The 17,071-nt window shown below is 42.4% G+C and overlaps 2 protein-coding genes across 2 annotated transcripts; one reads left to right on the top strand and one right to left on the bottom strand.

Annotated features, from left to right (window-relative positions):
• Positions 1 to 2,271: 2,271 nt before the first annotated feature.
• On the top strand, positions 2,272 to 5,349 carry LOC128741466 (sodium/hydrogen exchanger 8). Its single transcript, XM_053837302.1, has 3 exons — positions 2,272 to 3,686; positions 3,767 to 4,467; positions 4,532 to 5,349. Exons 1-3 carry the CDS (start codon positions 2,585 to 2,587, stop codon positions 4,757 to 4,759), a joined length of 2,031 nt encoding a protein of 676 aa, XP_053693277.1. The 5' UTR covers positions 2,272 to 2,584; the 3' UTR covers positions 4,760 to 5,349.
• A 6,655-nt stretch (positions 5,350 to 12,004) lies between these two features.
• Positions 12,005 to 13,922, bottom strand: LOC128742474 (transmembrane protein 115). The gene is made up of 4 exons (XM_053838844.1): positions 13,310 to 13,922; positions 13,172 to 13,247; positions 12,751 to 13,110; positions 12,005 to 12,692 (listed from the first exon to the last, which is right to left on the bottom strand). Exons 1-4 carry the CDS (start codon positions 13,749 to 13,751, stop codon positions 12,302 to 12,304), a joined length of 1,269 nt encoding a protein of 422 aa, XP_053694819.1. The 5' UTR covers positions 13,752 to 13,922; the 3' UTR covers positions 12,005 to 12,301.
• Between the last annotated feature and the right edge of the window lie 3,149 nt (positions 13,923 to 17,071).

Consider the following 17,071-nt stretch of genomic DNA (forward strand, 5'->3'; position numbering starts at 1 on the left):
AAGAAACGCTTTCGCAGGTAAAATTGTTCTGTATTTGAAAAAGAACTGGAGGATGCTTCCCGACACGAGGACGATCGCCAACTAAAGGCTCGGACGATCCTCAGCGCGAATTTGTATTTATTCGCGAAAGTGCGATTAGCGCACTGATTACCGACTACTTAGCCCATGAAAGGAAACGCTGAGTAATATTGGTTTCCTTATCTGTCGTTCAGTGAACATCTCGGCAGATTTTTTTTGCATACAGTTTGGAATTACCTATCACAATCATGAGAGATGCTTCCGTTATTTGGTTGATGCGTTTTGCAGAGCACCAAGCATAGACTTTTTTTTGGAAGGGATGTGGTAATAAGTTCTACCTGTTACATAATCATATTATTTAACATATCAATCTATTGATACAGAATAGTTAGAGCAATTATCTATTCGTATGGCATGACAAATTATTGGAAACTATGATTTTGATAAGGTTTGAAGCAAAATAGTATACAAGGGATGATAGTGAAAATTATTAACTTTTGCAACGTCATTGTATTCCTCACTCTTGTAGGTTGTTGTGAATACTATCACGTTTTTGATCACGTTACGAATAAAAGCCTACATCAATAAATATTTCAACTAATGAGGTTGAAGCAGAATTTAAAATAGGCCTTTATGAGCTTCAAATAACAGCTGAAAGCAGTGTATAACATAATAATAGGGTAACCAACCTATTTTGGACCCCCTCAGCAGCTGTACATAATTTGGACACTTCCATTTGATTTTGCTGTAAGTGTCCAAATTATGTACAGCTGCTGAGGGGGTCCAAAATAGGTTGGTTACCCTATATTGATTTAAATAAAAAAAAAATCTGCTGCCTGATGGTGCATAATAATTTTATATGTGTTTAACAGACAATGAGGCTAAGTAGGAAGCTTTCCTATGGAGACTTTCAATACCTGCCATTTTGAATTTGTTTGATTTTTTTCTGTTGGCGATCAGTGTGTTGGGGATGTTACCTGCACACATGCGGCGTTGTTTACCTGAGTCGTAACTTTTTCCAATATTTTTATAACAAATTAAGTCTAGAATTGAGTACTTTTTCAACATTTTTTCTTATTTCATGATTCCGGCGGGGAATTATGCCCATTTCTCACTTGATTTTGAAGTCATTCATTGATTTCTGCGGGGAACGCGACATAGCTTTTTGATATAATTTGGTCAAATTTCTAATTTTTTAAACAAATCTCGCGCAACTTTTTAACAGGACCTAAGTAGCAATGAGAGATTCATTTCGTGTCTGTTCTCTTTCGCTTATCACGGCAATGCAAAAGAACTTTAATTCATCGGCTTTACATGAATTGGTTACTGGTTCTATTAGCTACTACACTAGCAAGTCAACAGTTAAGAAAACTTTAATTAAATGGCTTTTATGTAGCCGTAATCAAGGAGTCGGACACTCAGCACATTGTGCCGCGGCACTCCAGAGATATTAAGTGGCACACCTCCGGTTCAATTTTACATATGAAATAGGAGCACTCCCTGTTGTCAAAATCATCTCGCACGGTTTTAAGATCTACCAGATTATAATGAATTTAACAAATCTTGCAGTTCGGCACTTTTGGTATAGCATCGGCACAGTTCGGCTCGTCTCAAGTTACCTAACATAAAAAAGGCTGTGCCGAGTGACCGACCCCTTGAGCCGTAATAATAAAAGGAGCGGGCCACCGCAAAGAGTTTCTCGAGAAATCATCACACCATGCAGTTCTTCTAAATATTTACAAACAAACAAAAAGATATGAATGCATGGATAGAGTAATTAAAAGTTTCTAATCTCTATAGTTCAAATTCTGCGATAAATTGAATATTTAGCTATATTGAATTCACGGGAAATTATATGAAAATGTTTCTGGAATAATGTTCATATAACTTTACAGAAGCAACCTTCTTTTAGGTAAATTTCAATTTAGTGTTAGACAGTTTTCTCTTTGTTTGTAGAGCACTTTCGATTTTTCTCTCCGTTCGTCGATTGTTTGATCAACTGTCACGATTTTTTTTATCACTCCTCGCAAAGCTGCCCAAATCCTCCCGAATCGGCAACCACACCACCCACCCACCCACTGGCACAACGATACTTACCCAGGGCTGCCATGAACACAAAGTTATAAAAAAATTAAATTCAAAAGACTATTTTTCTATTATACAAAGAAATAATAGCAGAAATGAATACAGAAATCTACCTGATTTCGAATACATTCATTATACTGAAAGCAACAATTGAGGATGCTTTAAAGGCTACCGCTCGCCAAGTTTCCAAAACCTCCAAAACGGATGCTGTTCTCACAAGCCAAAAATTTGGCAGCTTTGCGTTTCAATTCGTCCGATTTGTTCAATGCACATCGGGTATCGGTACAGCTACGGCTGGTTGGTGCGTAATCCACCGCGGTGAATCAAAACATTCGTTGTTTCTGTGGACTGTGGAATAGGTTTTGGTTTTATCTACAAAACGAACAGATTTTAAGTTGGTGGTAGAATAAAACTGCTTAAATGGATCACTCGAACTAGATTCAATCGAAACAGAGTTTTTTTCCGATCACGTTTCTGTGCTATGAATCAGCGCCTCAAGGACACGATGAAGTCTGGATTCGTGTATTTTCTACTAATCTGCGGATTTCTCTTCACGACGTTCTACAATGTTGCATCCGATGTGCAGCTTCCAGCAGCAGCTGGTGAGGCAGGTTCCATAGCAGGCACCGCTGGAAAGAGTCCTTCGGATACAAATGCCACACAAATTTTGGCCGACATTGGAAATCCAGCGCAGGCCACCAAAGAAAACCTTGAAAGAGAAAAACCCATACCGAAAAATGCAACCACAACGATGTCTCCGGAGAAAAATGCCGTGGAACAGGAGCACTACAGTTCTATGTCGATTTTCTTCGTACTTTGTGTGATAGCACTCGGTATTCTACTGATCCATATGATGCTGCAGACTGGATTCCAGTATCTGCCGGAAAGCATTGTCGTCGTCTTTTTGGGAGCCCTTATCGGCCTGATACTGAACAACTCATCCGTCAAACATATTGCCAACTGGGAACGGGAGGAAGTCTTTTCTCCGACAGCATTTTTCCTCGTGCTGTTGCCACCGATCATCTTCGAATCTGGATACAATCTGCACAAGGGTAATTTCTTTCAAAATATTGGATCTATACTGGTGTTTGCTATTATTGGAACGACCATATCGGCACTGGTCATCGGTTCCGGGGTTTATTTGCTGGGGCTGGCCGAGGTGGCTTACAGGCTAAATTTCGTGGAATCTTTTGCCTTCGGTTCGCTAATTTCGGCCGTGGATCCAGTCGCAACGGTGGCAATTTTTCACGCTCTGGATATTGACCCGATACTGAACATGTTGGTGTTTGGTGAAAGCATCCTGAATGATGCGATTTCGATTGTACTAACGACAACCGTGATGCCGATGGTCTCCGGTTCGGATACGGCTGGAAGCTCCGGAACTGGGGAATCGATTATATCAGCGCTCAACACATTTTGTTTGATGTTTTTCGCATCCGCCGGCATTGGCGTAGTTTTTGCGCTGATGAGTGCATTGCTGCTGAAACATGTGGATTTGCGGAAGCATCCATCGTTGGAGTTTGGTTTGATGTTGGTCTTTACGTATGCCCCGTACGTGCTGGCCGAAGGCATTCACTTATCGGGTAAGTGCATGATAAGACAATTAAGCTATAATAATAGTTCTTTGATAAGATATCATTCCTGATTTTCTTCTTTATTACAGGCATAATGGCAATCCTATTTTGCGGAATCGTAATGTCCCATTATACCCATTTTAACCTATCAACGGTAACGCAAATCACGATGCAACAAACGATGCGTACGCTAGCCTTTATTGCTGAAACTTGCGTATTCGCCTATTTGGGACTGGCGATCTTCTCCTTCAAACATCGCTGCGAGCTCTCGTTCGTAATCTGGGCCATTGTTTTGTGCCTGATCGGAAGGGCGTGCAACATATTCCCTCTAGCTTGGCTGGTGAATCGATTCCGCGAGCACAAAATTACCAACAAGATGGCTTTCATCATGTGGTTCTCCGGACTGCGGGGTGCCATTTCCTACGCTCTTTCGCTGCATCTTCAGTTTTCGACTGAAGAAACGCGACACGTCGTTATTACGACGACATTGATTATTGTCCTTTTTACGACGCTATTTTTCGGTGGTTCAACAATGCCGCTGATGAAGTACCTAGCCGAGGGAAAGAAAACCCGCCGAGCGAGTCGTGCCAGTCGCCTGGGGAAGAAACGAAAGGAAAAAGCGATTTCGCTCAGTAAAACGCGAGAATGGGGACAGGCTATCGATTCCGAGCATCTCTCGGAGCTAACCGAAGAGGAGGAAGTTAGTTTCACCCAGTCCAAGCTGGTCGGCTTTGCGCGACTGGATAGGAAATATTTTACACCGTTTTTCACTAGAAGGTTCACGCATCAAGTAGGTTTCTTGTCCAGTAATTTAATACTTTCTCATTTATTGGCATATGTTTTCACTTTGCTAGGAACTACACGACTGTAAGAGCCAAATGGCTGATTTAACTAACAAATGGTACCAGGCGATCCGAATTTCTCCGGACGATTTAGAGGAAGAGGACGACGAAGACGACGATGGTGCCTCGGTTGCCGCATCCGAGCGGTCCACCAACATACTGGTTGAGAACAGTAACGCGCGAGGCAAACAGCACAAAGCACCATCCGGTGAATCGAGCTCCCGCCCGATAAAGTCCTGATTACAAGAGCGTTCCTCCCTGTGCAATACCTCGCTGGACGTGGGTGTGGAAATGTTTTTATAGAACGGGCAGCTGTGAACTATGGAGCGATATGAAAATAATCCAATCTATATTTGTGTATTTATTGTAAAGCAACATAACGATTTCGATGGGACGCGTGCTGTGCTGTGTGTTGGAATGAAAACTAAAAAAAACGTTTAGCTATTCTACTATCAAATTTATTACTACTACTTCAAACGGTCCGATCAATGTTAGGATCGAATTGATGTCTCACTTCATACCACTATATAATGAGAATTTTTCGATCGGCCACAAACCGATCACTGTATATTCTCAACAGTGATAAATAGAATAACGTACTAGTCCGATTATTGGTAAGAAATATTTTATAAATTATCATTCCGATTGGAATAACTTGTACGGAAGACGGTTATGATTTTTATGCTACTTGGACGTAACGTATTACAAACAAAACTTATACAGTATACGCTTGGGAAAGTGTTTTCTTTATCTTCATCAGTATCTTTGTAGTTTTCTATCCAATATGTTACATTTATTCATTGTTGTAATACACGTGTTATGTTGTAACAAAAGTGATATGGTGGAGAAATAGTTGTATCCGAAAACTTCTTTCTTTCTCTATAGAGCGGTTGTGATCCAGTTTAGATTCAAGACGTTTTTCTTATGGCTGATTCTAGGTTTTGCGGCAGTGCGACGAAAACAGTTCTCTTCAACAAGTCCACCGGCACCAGAAACAGGGCAGCTCAACGTGCAAAATGACTCAACCAGGTCAAAAATGATTCACTTCTACTTGGACGACTGGGAAAATTGGCGACGAGTGGCCTACAATGGTGACGACTGCTTGTAACTGCACAAATCAGCCGTTGCTAGGGTTGCCAAGTCTGAAAATTACAAAAACTGGCCGGTCGGTTCTGCCTTCAAAAACTGCGGGGAGGGGCCGAACAGAAAATCAAATCTACCACATTTGATGTACGCAACAAACGCAGCGCTGATATTGCATCCGACTATCACCTTGTTACCGTTTCGTTTCGTTACCTATCGTTATCGTTTGCGCGGTGCATGTGTCCAACGACGTTCGCCGATTGGAAAATCTTAAGGTAAAAAGGGCGTTTGTCGAACAACTTGTATCCCAAGTCTCGGAGTTGCCACCTGGTGGAACCGTCGAATAGTAATGGACCGACATCAAGAACAGTGACAAATGCCTCGGCAAAGTGCGTAGCGGCCGGAGGCAGTAGATCTCGGATGAAACTTAGAGGAAGATCGACAAGCGGAGGTCCAGGTGGGACAAGAGAGTCTGGATTAATTCTCAAGCCTAACAAAGAAAAACCGCCGCTGGTGATATCCGTTTGTTGTACGATATTTTTCGAGACCTTAGTGGTGTCAGGATGAATACAATGAAGCTGCTAAACTGCCGCTCTTCGCATAACAGTCCCATTTATATAGGAAACGCCATAGAAAATGTGACGGTTATGCGAATAGCGGCAGTAAAGGACAGAGCTGATCAGTTACTGTCTGATTAACCGTGCACAACAGCTTAAGCGATGGACTGAATATTTTGAACAACTCTTCCTAGTTTTCAATATATCCTAAATATCAGACCAACAAAACCAGCAGAGTATGACGCTAATAGTTGGTCGCATTAATCGCGTACATCACTGGGTGAAATTAAAGCATCCATCAAGAGTATGCAATGATTCTGATGATTCTGTATGATTCTCAGCACACATGATGCATCAGCTTTTTAGCAATATCTGAGAAACCGCATCTTTTCCGGTGGACTGGTTGCAGGGCATATTGGTTGAAGTCCCTAAAAAAGGAGACCCAGCTGAATACGGTAACTGGCGTGGCATCACGTTGCTCAGTATTACGCTCAAAGTAATCTGTAAGTACTCCAGCGGCAGCAAGCTGGATTTCGTAGTAACCGGTCAATATCCCAACGCTCCGCATTGGAGCAGACCAACGAATTCCACGACCTCACTTCTGCTGGTGTTCGCTGACTTCGAAAAAGTGTTTGACCGACTCAACCATGAAAATATCTGGGGTGCACTTAGGCGTAGAGACAGTTCCATCGAGGTTCAGTACGAGGCTTTCTCTTCAAGGTTTTGCACAACGGCATCTTGTTCGACCCTATAAGGGTTACTGCTGGCGTAAGACAGAGCTGCATTTTATCACCGCTGTTATTTCTCATCGTTATGGATGAGATAATAGTATGCAAGCGTGTAGGGCGCTATATCTCTGTATATTAGCGTTGTTAGGAGGAAATGCTCATCAACTTAGGGACTACCCAAGGAACAATTTTTGCTTATTAAACGTTTAATCGACAGCTTTTATTCAGCACATGCTGTATAGCTGCTTTTCAAGTATGTCTAAACACCTTTGTTCAATGCTTATCCAGTGGGTTTTGGAGAATTTAAACAGCACAGTGCTGGTTCTGGGCGTGGAAGATGCGTTTGTATGACTGTTATGCAACGCATAGTAAAACGTTTATTCAGTACGTATAGGTATGTTTATTAAACTACTGCTGATGGCACTGAAGCTACATTTATTCCACAGCAGTTCAACATTTAAACAAGCAAAAAGAAAAAAACATGTAGGAAGTATTTATTTTATTTTGTGGGTTTCGTTATTTTCATATCCATTTTTGTATTCATATTATTATTATGATTTATGATGAGAGACTTAGTAGGAAATCATTGTTTGTCTCGAAATTCATCTAGCCCGCCATTTTACTTTTTCACTCATCCAGATTCGAACTTACATCCTGTGGGTCGGAAGCCGTCGATGAACGCATCTGAGATAATCTGACATATAACAGGCGCCGAGTTTTTAGCCGATGTAGATTTACAAGTTTAAGTTTGTCAAGCGAGAAACAAACCTCGGCTAAAAGATATTTAAGCGCTGAAGAGTAGCTTCTTAAATCATGTTAGGCACCTGCTGTACAAAATTACGCTAGAAACCTTTATTCAGCACATATTAAACAATTATAAACTATTTGTACTAGCTGCGAACAATGTTTGCGGCTGTTCATTTGTGATTAGTTAGCAGTAGGAGTGGTTCGTACTGGTGCCGTAGAGGAGGATTACTTTTGTCACTCCGTCATCACCGATAGTCCGGAGCTTATTGCTGCTGTAACCCGCTCGCTGTCTGTGCACATTTAACATCCAAAAACACAGCAGCGGATGGCACGAGAATATATATATATATATTGGCTCGTTTCATTGGGATACTACTGATCGGTAATCGAATAATTGAAAATTTCGGACATCACTAGCCATGCCACTTAATTTGGTCTACCGTTTATTATGATGCTCCTGTGTGACTTTCTAAGTCTTTGATGCGCCCTCGTTATCATTCCTAAAGTAACGTAGCGGGTAAAACCCCAAAAACATGGTGAATCACCGTCTTTAAGAAATAAAATCCTGAAAAAACATTCGTTATCGAGGGAACCTTTCAAGGTTATTCAAACTGCAGCCTGCTAAGTTTTGCACTGAGAGGAAGGCTCTCCAGCTGGGATTGTTTTTGTGCAACGAACTGTCGGCGGAAATCTGATTTTTTTACATGACGGCGACTATTGTGTGCTCCCGAATCCAATGTTTGATACTTTTCCACTCCACTGTCGCCGAATAATCATTACCTGCCGATATCCTCTGTTCTTTCACAGTTCATCCCATTTTATTCTGCTGTCGCGGTTTCTCACGAACATGGGCACTTTAGGCATTAGACACAAATCCAGCGCTACGGGACACAACTAGCAACAACTGTACGAAGAAGTCGTCTCCATTTCACTGGGTCCATGGCCGCAATTCGCCAGCCACGTAGTCTGCGTAAGGTCCGCAGGTCGCCTTCCATCTTGCTCGCCGCGCGCCCCGCCGTCTCGTTCCAGTCGAATCATTATTGAGAACTTTTTTAACCGGGCTGTCGTCCGACATCCTCACGACGTGCCAAGCCCATCGCAGGCGACCGATGTTTGCGGTGTGAGGGATGGGTGGTTCCCTAAGCATCTGATGCAATTCATGGTTCGTTTGCCTCCTCCACGTTCCGTCTTCCATCTGCACTCCACCGCAGATGGTGCGCAACACCTTCCGTTCGAAAACACTAAGCGCGTTGGTCCTCCACGAGCAATCCATGTTGTAGTGTATTAGAAATGGCTCAGTAAATGCCAAACCCAATAATCATCGATCATTAGGCCATACTCTTTCTCTCATTCTCTCTCTGAAGGTTCTTATGTACTGCGCTACATACCAATACTAAACGAAAAACAACTGAATAAATAGTCGTTGAGCGGGCCTCAGCGGGCAGAATCTGTGCACTTGTGTTTCCTCCCGCCGAAAGTCCTACCTTACAGTGATAGTGTATACATAAAACATGCCTCATGGCTGTAAAGGACTACCGGTCTAATCAGCATCTTGTAGATTGTTAACTTCGTGCGGTGGCGAATTTTTTTCGATCGCAGCCTCCTACGGAGTCCAAAGTAGGCCCGGTTTCCTGCCATAATACGTCTTTGTATTTCTCTGCTGATAATGTCGTTGTCTGCGGTAACCAGTGAGCCCAGATACACGAACTCTTCTACCACCTCGGTTTCATCACCGTCTAAATGAATCCGGGGAGGGAGGTCAGCATTCACTTCTTTAGAACCTCTTCCTTTCATGTATTTTGTTTTTGATACATTAATGACAAGTCCTATCCGTTTGGCTTCAGCTTTCAGTCCGATGTACGTTTCCGCCATCTTCTCAAAGGTACGTGTAATGATGTCAACGTCGTCAGCGAAACCAAGAAGCTGGACGGACTTCGTGAATATCGTGCCACTCGTGTCTATCCCCGCTCTTCTTGTCACACCCTCCAAAGCGATGTTGAACAGCAAACATGAAAGCCATCACCTTGCCGTAACCCTCTTCGAGATTCAACGGGACTCGAGACTGCCCCTGATACTTGAAAAACACACATTACTTGATCCATCATCGCCTTGACCAGTCGCGTTAGTTTATCCGGAAATCCGAAGCGTGGTAATGTCAACAATCCAACTTGTCGCCCTTTTTGTAGATCGGACACACGATGCCTTCCGTCCACTCACCCGGTAGTAGCGCCTTCTCCCAAATCTTGACAATGACCCAGTGCAGCGCTCTAGCCAGTGCGTCACCATCACCACCGTATTTCAGCAGCTTGCCGGGTAGCTGATCAGCCCCAGCCGCTTTATTGTTCTTCAGCCGACCGATCACTTCTGCTATCTCCTGGTGGTCGGGGCTGGTATTCTGTCGTCTTCTGCACGTGCTCCAAGATCTATTTCCATCTCGCCACCTTCATGTTCAGCTACATCGCTGTTAAGGTGCTCGTCATAATACTGACCGCCCAGCTAGCTTCGAGGTACGATGCTGGTCTAACAAGCCAGTCGTCGTATGTTCGAACCTCGGCTAGGCGGTGCTTGCTAGTTAGAGTCAGTAGGATTGTTGCACTGGCCCCGTAATTTTCCTGTACTCTAACAGCCGGCTGCGAAGTCTGTCGATAAAGAAGGGTAATGTCTAAAGACGGTATAAACCCATGGCTTTGCTTTGCATAATACTGCTTGCACCTCTCGATCACCTCACGTTCGTTCGTGAGATTACCGTCTGAGTCCTGACACATATCGGCCTGCGGCTCATAGCCTTTGCGCGAACGGTTTAACGTGCTGCATTCTTCTCCTGCACTAATTGCTTGCATTCGCCGTCGAACCAATCGTTGTTTCGGTTCGGATTCACTAGGTAGCCGCTAGAGCGGTACTACCGATGGCGGTCTAAATGCTTTTCCAACCATCTTCAAGAATTGCTGCGCCAAGTTGCTCTTCTGTTGGTAGCGCTGCTTCCAGCTGCCGCACGTATTCCTGGGCAACTCCGGTGACTCGTAGCTGCTCGATGTTGGGTCGCAGCGTACGACTTCGACGCGTGTTATGCACCGTCGAGAGTTTTGAGCGCATGCAGACTGCAACTAGGAAATGATCCGAATCTATATTCGCCCTGCGGTAGGTGCGAACGTTTATAACATCAGAGAAGAATTTACCGTTGATTAGAATGTGGTCAATTTGGTTTTTTCTAATCGTTGGTCTAGTGATCTCCAGGTAGCATCGTGGATATCGCGGGGGAAGAAGGTACTGTGGACTACCATACTGCGGGAAGCTGCAAAATTTACGCATCGTTGGCTGTTGTCCTTCGTTGCGGCATGCAGGCTGTTTGGCTCGATTACCGATCAGTCCTCCGATTAGCTTCCCGTCCTACCTGCGCGTTCATGTAACCGATGATGATTTTCACGTCCCGTCGCGGACAGCCATCATACACCTGCTCCAGCTGCGCGTAGAACGCCTCCTTTTCGTCATTGGGTCTCGCTTCGTGAGGGTAGTGCACATTGATGATACTCTAATTGAAGAAACGGCCCTTAATCCTCAACTTGCACATCCTTGCGTTGATCGGTTGCCAACCAATCACACGCTGGCGCATCTCTCCCAGTACTATAAAGCCGGTTCCCAGCTCGTTGGTGATGCCACAGCTCTGGTAGAAAGTAGCCGCTCGATGCCCGTTTTTCCATACCTTCTGTCCTGTCCTGCAAAGTTCCTGCAGTGCTACGACTTCGAAGTTTCAGGGATGTAGTTCATCATAGATTAATACTATCGCAACCCGGGAAGCCGAGCGATTTGCAATTCCATGTCCCGAATTCCCAATCGTAGACCTTATTTCGTCGCGTAGGTCGACGCCGATTGTTCCGATCACTATTTTCTTCTTCGTTGTTGGTAACTTTTTATTTTCCAGGGCCGCTTGTTGGGCCTGTCCCTAACCTCCTGTCTCGCCGGAAGACAGCACTGTTTATAGCATTTCCTCACTTCGCTATTATCTGATTGACAACAGTGCCCAGGCTACGCCGCATTTGGTATCATCTGACTCGTGGAAGACGTGAGGCGGGAGCTTGTGAGGACCAGAGCTGTGTTTGACGCTCCTTCCAGGTTGTTAACTCACCATTTGAAGCTCTATTTGGGATTTGGTTCAAAAAAGCTAATTTGCTTGGTGGGCATAGTGTCCCGTAACACTGGAATGTGTCATTAGTCTATTCGGGGCTTTCGAGTTCGAAACAGACACTGCTGACGCCTGGCAAAACAGAAAGATCAGAAACAAAATGTGCATTTGTTAGAGTAATAAGTAAATAAATACGAAAATCAAAATGGCATTTTGAGATTTCGAAGAGCAAGTACACGGGTCTTTCAGTAGCAGGATTTATTAGATCTTTTCACGATAATGCACTCCTAGGTGAACTATCCTACAATGCAATATCATCCTTCAATTTAGTAGCTTATCATCACAAGTAAAATCTACAGGAAAAGAAAATAATAAACAGAAAGGTAGAGCGCGAACCCTATTAGTTATTTAAAGCATCTTCTCTTTGCATCCAAAACTGTGATCCTCGGTAGACAGCCCGTTTTTCGGGCTTGTTTCACTTCGGAATGCGATCGTTAGTGGATGATCGAACGAAATGTTTAACAAATTCCCGATCGCTAGCTAGTGTTTAAGTGTTTGCTGTCGCAATTGTCCCCGTTGTTGAAGCACTAGGTCTACTGGATGCAGGATCCGTTGTTTCCAAGTTAATTAAATCGACGTTGCTTGTGCTATTTGAACGGTCCTCGGCTTTCGGCACGGCATCGGTTGCTTTCAGTGCAGATTTCGACGGTGGAGGTGGCAGAGGGATCGCCGGCCGGTCCATCGTCATTGGAAAAGGTAGATGACCACCGCCGTGATGGTGATGTCCATGATGATGCCCGTGATGGTGATGCTTTCCGGAAAAGCCTGCCGCGGCACCAACAGTAGCTGTTTGCGGGAATGACTTCGGCAGCATATTCTGACGACTAGAATCTGTGGTTTTAGACAGTCGCTCGCTTAAAGCTTTCAGTGCAATTTGCCTGAAATAGTCGTTAAAAATAATGGAACGAACAAAACCCAAAAATGATTAGATTATACCTCCTTCGCTCCATATCATGCGGATCTACACCGGCTAACGAGTGTACACTGACCGATTGCAGCGAGGACGAATTGCTTTGTTGCGATGTAAGGCGTTTCACAATTCCGATCCTCAGACAACCCTGATAGACAGGATTCGCCACTAGGTTTATGAAAGGTTGCAATACATTAGGGAAAAAGCTAGCGAAACGGAAATTCTCGGCACTGTCCCCTCGGGTGCCGTTCGTGTGTCGTTGATAGAAACGTAGGTAAACCCAAGAAACGTACAATCCCGACGCAAACATTGCTGGGTATGTTCCATCCAGCAGGCCAAAAGCCCACATTGTTATCGATAGTAGAACTACCGTCAGCGGAACATTTCTAAAACAAACGCCCTTCAGTAACGAGTTGATTATATGTACATACTAATCACAGATTATACCTGTTTGTGAACTTCCCAAGAGGAGTTCGAGCGATAAGATGGTCTGGCATGATTTGTGTAACGGCTACACTTACAGCTGAAATATAATTCGAACGTATTACAAAATGCTACGCACAATTGAACCCACGGCAATCTTACCAGCATTCATTCCCGCTAGTCCGTGAATGTGAACGTCAAACAGCAGTTCCGCATCTTTGGTAATCATCGAATAGAACAGATAGTAGAAGCTGGTCAGGATGGCTACCCCGGTATTGGTGATAGCAAAGAACTGCAGCATCTCCATCTGCCCCCAGGACGGTTCGATTAGCTTTCCGCAGAGACCCACCGTGATCAAGTCCACCAGCACTTCCCAAAAGTGCAATTCGATGAAGAAAAACGTAAATATCGTCCACACCCAAAAGGTCGGTGGCATCAGGTAACCGGGCGTCACGCTCAAAATATTTACGGCTTGCTCTGAGAAGGACAGTACGTACCCGACCAGCGTTGATATGCAGATGAACTTGATCGATGATGAGGTGTTCCCAAGCAGAGCGGAAAACTGCTGTCGCAGATACATTGCGTTCGGGCTGCTGCTTGCCATTGCGCTATTCCACTTTTTTTTGCGGATAAACTGCTATCCCGGATTGCCGACGATGTTCACATGGAGGATGGTTTGTGGGTGGAACACAGATAATCTTGGACACAATTTCAAAACTATTGTTGATTTTTGCTAGTGCTAAACAGTGATGAATATTTTTCTTCTATTTGCTAACGTGAATGAAAATAAAGGATTATTCATTTTGACAGCTAAGGTGGTATGATAAATTAGGTCGACTGCTCGAAAAGAGTTCAACTAGGGTACATGAGTTATGTTCACCTTATATCCTTGATTTACATTCAAAAGAAAAAAATTATTGCAGATTACAGTGAAACGACTAAATGCACAGCAACTGCAAGAAAACAGCCAAAGAGTGTTGCGAAATGGAATGGAAATGGAACCCTTACATTACTTCGTAATAGAGAATATTATCAGCCGTATTTATTCATCAAAAAATATTTATCTATTTTCTATTTTCAAAATATTTTTACCAAAAATTGTGTGATAAAATCCAAAAACATCACATGTTATGTTGGAAGCCTGTTTGTTACATTAATGCAAGCAGCTACATACGAGCGCAACAGCTTTCTGACAGCTTTTGGTAAACAAACATACTTGCATTAAATTTTCGCCACGTGAATTTTTCGACTGTTAAATTTATGTCACTTTGCACTATATGTTCAATTATTTGCAATTGTAAATATAATTCGAAATAACCATCAAGCGATCCCGAAACGTATCTATTATCTTACTTCTCTTGTGTATCTACTGTTTGACGGCCCGTAAAAATTTAACACGAATCAATGACAGCTCGCTACTGGGATTTTACTTACATTTTGTCTGCAAGTTTCTTGTATTTCGCGTCTTTGATGCCATCTTGTTGAAGAAACAAATCTAAGTAGCAGTCGATTTTATATTCATTCGTTATTAAGGTCTGTACCTAGATATTTTTCCTTAGTTACTAATAAACCACTGTTCAAGAAACATCATTCTCGTTATTCGTCCATAAATCTGCAATATTATTTCAATCGGAAATTAATTGTGCCCTGCAGCTCAATATCCCAGGTAACCAATAAGCATTTCCAATGCAATTTAAAAGCAAGCCAATAAGCATTTAAGTCGCCTTAAATGCTACTTAAATGCTATTTTGGCAAAATATGCGGCTACTTTACTGCTAGCCCTCTTATAATGCTGACAATGCTTATTTGCAGCTAGTTACCAACAAGAAGAATTTAAATAGAATTGTGGATGCCAATTTACAACAGTTATGCAGTCAAAAAGCTGATAAACAAAAACCTGCAGTATAAAACGACACGGATGTTAATAAACGACTGATTTACTGCTTATTTTAATCCTTATTGGTTACCTGGGATGGATTAGTTCAGATTATTTTACCTAATGCTAATTTAAATGACGAAATGGACGAAATAGAATGGCGATATCGTCAACCAATAGCATCAATTAAATAGTCGCAAAGATGTTTCTACGCAAAATTGTGTTGCGTAGAATAAAGCAAAAAATCAGAGGGGTTGTGTACAAGACACGACCGCATATATAGGTGACGTAGGACTACGTAAGTCTCTTTGTAGTGATAGTAGCATGCATCCATGCTTGTAATCATTCGATTCTTCATGTATACATGCTATATGCAACATATATACATGCTACATGCGTTGTATGTAACATTTATCAAAGTAGTAACATTGCATACGTTCAATCCTCAAAAGATTTTAGAGTTATTTCTATTTGCATTTGGAAATAATTTAACAAAATCAAGAACACAAACTATTGCTTTCCTGCTACCTTACAGAAATTAAAGATTGTTTTTATTACCCGTGGTTCCCCACGTTGAAAGGATTTTACCAATTCCATCCTATTTTATCAAGAGCACTTCTTTTCACTACACTTCTAATGAAACGGCAAGCATGCGATTCATACAGAGTCATATTATAACCGAACACTACAGCTGTAGCCTAGGCTGTAGCACATTTTTCCAACACAGATATCAAATTCGCCTAGATTTAATCATCTCGCAGTAAAGAATTTGCGATCTGTTGGGACAACGAACTTGTGTCATTTTTTCTGGCACACTTCCCTAACACAGACATCAAATTGGAGTAGGTTTAATCGCGTTCGTAAGAAATCTGTTGGCACGAGGGGGCTTTGTCACTCTTTCTGGCGTACTTTCCAAGCAAGGACATCAAAATGATCTAGGTTTAATCGCGGTGTTAAGAAATCTTGTTGAAATGAGGAAACTTGGTCACTTGTTTTGGCTTACTTCCCAAACACAGATATCAAATTGGTATAGGTTTAGATCATTGTAAAGAATCTTCCAACCAATTTCTACATACAATTTTTTTTAAATGCAAGACAAGTTTCTGAGCAGTCAAGCGAAAGTTTTATTGTGCTTTTACTTGATCGATGGATTCCGAGGGCAGTTCAGGTACTGTTTCAAACGTTTTAAAGGTAAAAAAAAATCATTGTTAATCATACAAAAGCATTAAAAAAATTGCGTTCGAATACGAACGTTATTGCTTTGTTATTGCTTGTTTGGATAATGAAGTAAACTACGCTTTATTCACTATGAAATTTCGGCAAACCGGCGTTGAAACAACAAATTCATTTCATGCTGAATTTCATTCAGTTTCTTCTGATATAACGGTTGCTAGGTTTATTGACTGTGCTTGATTGGTTCCAATAAAATAGCGATGATGACACAATTTGACATTATATCTGTCAAAAGCTAAAAACGACCCTTTTTACGACCGTTCAGAAACACGACCACAGAGAACAGACATCCAAGCAAAAGGTCCCCACTTGGATAAAACTTGTGTCAAATTAGTTGAGAAACTATAGTGATGATGTCGCTGAAGGCGCATAAAATTCTACACTAAACTCACAACAGCTAGCTTCTGGCGCTAGCATAACGCTTATAGTCCATATAAACTAGCGCCAGAGGAGCCAAAGGTTGTCAGTGTGCAAATCAAAAGAATCATTTAGTTGGGAAACTATAGTGGTGGTGACGCTAGCATATTAGGTGATTTTAATTTGAAATTTTATCCAACAATTCCCAAAAAATTTGTTCGTGAATGGATGTCTGTTCTCTGTGACACGACTGTTTAAACCGTCGTGTCCAGTAGGGGAATGCGCGCACAATATATAGCGGGAAAAAAATTTTCACATAATTTTTCACGACGATACTAACTAAAAAATTCAGAAAAACCAGGTTCTAATGCTATCCAGCTTTCCATGAGCGATAATGGCGGCTGTTGAGCACAAGTGTGCACAATAATAGATATTGCGATTATTTTCTAAAATTTTTC

Source organism: Sabethes cyaneus, chromosome 3, assembly GCF_943734655.1.
Source record: "Sabethes cyaneus chromosome 3, idSabCyanKW18_F2, whole genome shotgun sequence".
NCBI classification, from domain to species: domain Eukaryota; kingdom Metazoa; phylum Arthropoda; class Insecta; order Diptera; family Culicidae; genus Sabethes; species Sabethes cyaneus.